The sequence below is a fragment of the Podarcis raffonei genome, chromosome 8, assembly GCF_027172205.1.
Source record: "Podarcis raffonei isolate rPodRaf1 chromosome 8, rPodRaf1.pri, whole genome shotgun sequence".
NCBI lineage: Eukaryota > Metazoa > Chordata > Lepidosauria > Squamata > Lacertidae > Podarcis > Podarcis raffonei.
The window spans coordinates 54,446,278-54,452,302 of NC_070609.1; the positions used below are offsets into that span (position 1 = coordinate 54,446,278).

General features: G+C 42.8%; 1 protein-coding gene across 3 annotated transcripts in view; it reads left to right on the forward strand.

Moving 5' to 3' along the window:
* Positions 1–5,247, forward strand: part of SLC6A2 (solute carrier family 6 member 2) — a 64,337-nt gene extending 59,090 nt beyond the window's left edge. For all 3 annotated transcript variants that reach the window (XM_053400118.1, XM_053400119.1, XM_053400117.1), the window contains 3 exons: positions 2,029–2,196; positions 4,072–4,143; positions 5,023–5,247. In XM_053400118.1, the coding sequence (XP_053256093.1) occupies positions 2,029–2,196; positions 4,072–4,143; positions 5,023–5,046 (264 nt within the window). In that variant the 3' untranslated portion in view covers positions 5,047–5,247. The remainder of the gene's footprint in view (positions 1–2,028; positions 2,197–4,071; positions 4,144–5,022) is intronic.
* The last annotated feature ends 778 nt before the right edge of the window (positions 5,248–6,025 follow it).

Below are 6,025 nucleotides of genomic sequence, written 5' to 3' on the forward strand. Positions count from 1 at the left end.
GGCAAGGACCTGAACCAATGGGTTCAAATGACAGGAAAGAAGATTCTAGTTAAACATTAGGAAGAACTTTCTGATGGTAAAAGCTGTTCAACAGTGGAATGGACCACCTCAGAAAGTGGTGGGTTGGCCTTCACTGGAGGTTTTTAAACAGAGGTTGGAGGGCCATCTGTCAGGGACTCCTTAGCTGTGACTCCTGCTTTGCAGTGTGTTGGACTAGGTGAGGATACCTTCCAACTTTATGATTCTATTGTTCAGCATCCAGATTTTACTGGGTTATGGCAGTGGTGTTTTTGTTTGCTTGCTTGTTTTCTGTTCCAAAGATGGCATGCTATCAGCAAAGACTATAAACTCAGGCTGAAGCCTCTTCTCCAACATCTAATGCCCTTAATTTGATGTTTGAGCGACAAGCCTAATAGCTAACATTATAGGCAAATCAAAACCCTTTCGGGCTTTTCTTCTGTGACAAGATTTAACTTGACACTCAATATTAAACAATGAGGTGCATCGGGTCTTGTCCCCTTTCTGAGGTTGCCATTTGCACTCATGCTGTTAAGTTTGATAGCTGAGAATGCCACAATCGACAAGCGCATGGTGAGGCTAGACAGCAGAAGCAATTGGAATTTTGGGATGAGAGAAGACACTGAGTTTTTGGATTGTGATACAGACAAATGGGCTCCCACTACAACATTGGTGTGCCTAGGCCAGGGGACATGCAAAGCTCCTCCTTCTCAGGTAGAAGACTGTTCGGGGCAAGTCAATGGGTAGGCACCTTCGCACATCAATATGGCGTAGTGGTTAGAGTGTCAGACTAACAGGTTGGGGACCAGGGTTCAAATCTCTGCTCAGCCATGAAGTTCACTGGGTCCTCTTGGGCCAGTCACTGCCTCCTCTCAGCCTAATCTACCGAACAGAGTGGTTGGAAGGACAAAATGGGGAAGAGAACCATTTACAGTACACCACCTTGAGTGCTGGGGGGGGAGGTATATGAATATATTAAATATATAAAATAAACATCTGTACACCCCTTTGTCCACCCACCCCCTTTCCAGCCACTTTATTCCACTCCTCCCCTTCACTGGGTTTGACACTGGTCTTTTCTTACATATTTCACTTTCCTGTTCTTAAAATCGTGCATGTGTATATACTGTTCCTCTGTAGACAGGGTAAAGCCCAGCTGTGAGTCAATTGTAAAGCCAATTCTCTAAGGTGATTCTAGCATATTACTTTTCAAGTGGAAGCATTTATAGGAAGTTTGATAAGCCGCTTGGTGACTAACGTAAGTGCCAAGAATTATTGTGTGGTCACTAATATGACTGCAGATAAATATTGTATGTTTATTTTACACTAAACCAGTCATCTTCAAATTACAAAATAAGCTTCAGAGTTCTACAGCAGCCTTTGCTAATTTTGTGTCCACAAATCTTCTTGGATGACAACTCTCATCCTCTCCACCCAGCAGGGCCAATGGACAAGTGAGGACAGGAGTTGTCATCCAATAAGATCTGGAAATCCAAGGTTGGGGAAAGATTCAGAGGATGGAGGTAACCATAAAGACTACCTCCTTCCCTGCAGACCCTCCTGGGTGCTGAGAATGGCAGAGAAGGCCCTCTTGGTTGTTCCATTGCCCTCAGAAGCATGGGTGGCGGCGGCCTGCAAGAGGGCATTCTCTGTGGAAGCCCCTAAGTTATGGGACTCCCTCCCCACAGAGGTGTGTCTGACACCTTCATTACACAGCTTTCAGCATATACTGAAGATACACCACTTTAGCCTGGCTTTTGATATTTGAGAGATAAATATCTTAGGACCCACCTTATTTCTGTGATTGTAAATTCTTCTAAAATGTTTTAAACATTGTGCTTTAATTGTTGTAAGCTGCCTTGGGACCTTAGGGTCAAGAGTGGCTTGTTGTTGCTGTTGTTGTTGTTGTTATTCTGAGGAGACACCTGAAGAGTCTCCTTTGTTTCATCTTGGAATAAACATATGGTTCAAAGGAAATTGATCATAACTTTCTCCTCTTATTTCCCACAGTTTGTGGTAATAGCCAGCATTGTCACTTTTAAACCTCTGACCTACGATGAGTATGTCTTCCCACCCTGGGCCAACTCTGTCGGATGGGGAATAGCATTGTCATCAATGATCCTTGTGCCTGCGTATGCCCTCTATAAATTATTGAAGGCGCGAGGGACCTTTAAACAAGTGAGTGGCCAAGCAGTGAAATGTCATGGAAATGTTCTTTGTGAAATGAAAATCGCCAGTATTAAGCTAAGAGTTTGCTTTCATTAATTCCACAAACACTTTTACAGATAGGTGACCTTTTAGAAGCAGCTTTTAAGTAATTTGCCATTTCAAGAAGGGATTTAGGACTCTTTTTCTACTTCCTGTTCTGGAAGTTTGGAAGCTAAAACACCCCAGGACCTGACCTATTAAAGGACAAACTAGGCATGAGAGCCATCATCTCGTTTTCTAGCACGATGGTAGCCAATTTGGTGCCCTGCGGGTGCTGTTGGACTCCATTTCCCATCAGCCCCAGTCAGTGTAGCCAATAGGCAAGGATGATGTGAGTTGTAGTCTAGAGGGCACCCTGTTGGCTCTGCTAGCAACTTGTTCTTAACTTCAAAACATCTGCAAAGATTAGATTAAGGAGTGGAATTGGTTGAGCATTTCTTTTATGCCATTTCTATTATTTGAAATTTGCTCCTTGAATGTGCCAGGACTAATAGAAGCTTCAGACTGGGAGGGATGTGATTCCAATCAGAAAAAAACAGTGTTGGGGAGAACCATTAACACCCCCCACCCCCAAGTGCATCCCTGAGTGACTGTTTTGGCATTAAGTGGTATATCAGTGAATAAAATGTGATAATAATGTATAGAAGCAAAATATAATGGGGAAGCTTTTAAGATACACTTCCTTGCCTTGGATGTGAAAATAAATTCTATGACAGAAAATGAGTTACAGGAAATTCTTCCACACACCAGATGTGAAAATAAATGGGGGAAACCCTTCTCTGCAGTTTTTTTCACACTTAAGTTGTTAATGGAGGCGAATCACTTGCAAAGTAATGGGAATGTGGCTTGAGCAAAAGAGGTCAAGACAGAGGTCAAGGCTGGGACAGACACGGTGACAGTGACACTCCTTTTCCAAATTTAAATCCCAACTGTTATTTCAAAACTCTCTCTGTAGACCAGTGATGGCAAAGGGTTCTAGTTCAGTGCTAGAGCATCTGCCTTGCATGCAGGCCCCTCCAGGTTCAATCCCCCAGGTAAGGATGGAGGGAAGCCCTACCTGAAACTCTGCAGAGCCACTGGCAGTCAGTGTTGACAATTCTGAGCTAGATGGACCAACTGACTCAGTATAAAACAGCTTTCTATGTTCCTAACCTGTGGCTCTCCTGACATTGTTGGAATACAACTCCCATCGCCCTGACTTGACCATGCTGGCAAAGTCTGATGAGAGTTGCAGTCCAACAACATTGGGGGGGGACAGGTTAACCAGCACTGGTATAAGGATACAGAACCCAAAAGTTACCATATTTGGTTTATCTATACTTTCAAAAAGAGAGCCTTGGTTTCTATGGTGAAAAAATGTCTCCCATTATTCTGCATTGCAATTGCACTGTGCTCGCTTCCCAATTACCATCCCTAAACTGTGCAGAATTAAGTTTTGTGATCATATTAATTTTCCTGTCACTGCCATGGGAAAGCCTTCTCAGTGCTGTCATGTTCACTTTAGATGTGCTTCAGCCTTTCAGTAAGAAAGCATGAAGGGACAATTTTCCCTCTCTTGCTTTTCACTTCCCAGCATCTTCTATTGCTGGTTCAAAGAAGGTTATGTTATTATAAGCTTTCTGTGTCCCACTCCTGCCTTTTGTTTAAGGTGCTGTGGTGTCACAGAATCCTCACATGCAGCCAAAGATGTCTGTGTAACTTGTGATGTGTTTACTCCCGCACTAACTAAAGTGTGTTTTTATTACTAAAAATAAAAATAGAAGTCAAGAGCTTTATTCGGTCATCAATATGCAAGTATAATTTTCCTTAAAGTGATTCTTCTCCTCTGCCTGTGCTCCTTTGCAGAGACTAGCATATTGCATCACACCTGAGAATGAACACCATCTTGTAGCAGAAGGGAATGTGCGGCAGTATAAGGTTTGTATTCTTCTCTGAACTTTATTCATTTGTAAATGTACATTCCTTGAAAAGATGTAGAGTGGTACCTCGGGTTACATACGCTTCAGGTTACATACGCTTCAGGTTACACACTCCGCTAACCCAGAAATAGTGCTTCAGGATAAGAACAGAAATTGGGCTCCGGCGGCACGGCAGCAGCAGGAGGCCCCGTTAGTTAAAGTGGTGCTTCAGGTTAAGAACAGTTTCAGGTTAAGAACGGACCTCCAGAATGAATTAAGTACTTAACCTGAGGTATCACTGTACAGGGTAATAATGTACATCAAACAGGAATATATGAATCACAAACGTGTATATGTGTACAGGTAGACAGATGGGTTTAAGAATATATATATATATATACACACACACACACACACACACACACACACACGCCAAACTGATATTTTGATTCTGAGCCATTGTATAAAAGTTTTATTAGAAAGAAAGCCCCTTGGATTTATGTAGAGCAGGGTAGCCAATGTGGTCGCTTCCAGCTGTTGGAGGACTACAACTCCCATCATCCCTACCATAGGCCATGCTTCCTGGGACTGATGGGAGTAGGTGTCCCACAACATTTGGACATCCTGATATAGTGGGATCCATGTCATTCTTGCAAAAAGCAGTTTGGACCTTTTTGCTGAGAAGCTTTCCAAACCCAAAGAAATTTGTAGTTCATAGGCTGTACTTACTGATTTTATATTTATTGCTCACTAGCCTTCTCTTCAGGTTTTAGCCCCGTGAAGTGTGCAGGGGAGGGAGGTCTTCATTATTGTTTTTGCTAGAATTTAGCAATACCATTAACAACATCACCATAGTATTCAGACAAATCTTTTCTTCTTCTTCTTTTCCCCCTTGTAGTTCCAGCATTGGCTATCTATATGATGATTAAGAAAAGGAAAGCCAGTACCTTATAAAGATAAATTGGGAATACCTGTGAAGTCAGTGACAAAGCTCTCAATCATGCTTGGTCCTGGCAGGCTGGCACACTCCGAAGAGTATCTCCAGCTTTCTTTGGGCGAAGATTCATCATTCACACCCTATCACACAATCATTCAGTTTGTCAAATGAACTTCCCAGACCATTCATTGGTTTTTGTTTAAGGTTTACAGGGTGGGTGGGGATTAACATATAAGTTCTCAGTGTGCTGATCTTGATCCTGACCAAAGGAGTCATCTTTGCTAATGACTGAAGCAAAAATGGTGGAGGGGGAGGGAGATAAAAATCAGTGTTCAGCTAAAGGTTGTCTTATCTGGGGGCAGAAAGGTCAACAACATATTTCAAATGCTTGTTTCAAAGGGAGAAAATAGGAAGGTGCCTTATACCAAGTCAGATCATTGGTCCATCTAACTCAATAGGGTTTCAGATTGGAGATATTCCCAACCCTACCTGGAGACTCAATGGATTGAACCTGGGACCTTTGCATGCAAAGCAGGTGCTCTGCCCCTGAGCCTCTGCCTTCTCCCTTTAAAGTATGTCTGGCATTGGTCTGACTAGACAAAATTCTAGTCTCTGAAACAGGTATGTCCATCTGCAAATCAACATTTGATTGTGAAATCATAGACCCCAGTCCCACTGTCAAATTGCTCTTAGCATCAAGATGTCTCCCCCTCCCATGTTCGGTCAAGTGGGTGACTTGCTTAGGTAGTACTTTGGAACACTCCCTTGTCATTTCTGGTGCGATACTTTTCTAAACAAAGGTGGTTGTCTTAGTTGCACATATCTGCCTTTCCTGGAAAGTGGCCAGAGTTGGAATTAGGTTCCAAGCTCTTGAGGCCAAATGGCAGAGAATCTGTGTGTGTGTGTGTCACTGGGCAAAATCATTCCCTTGTAGTTCCTGTGTTTTCTACACAGGTGGAAGTGG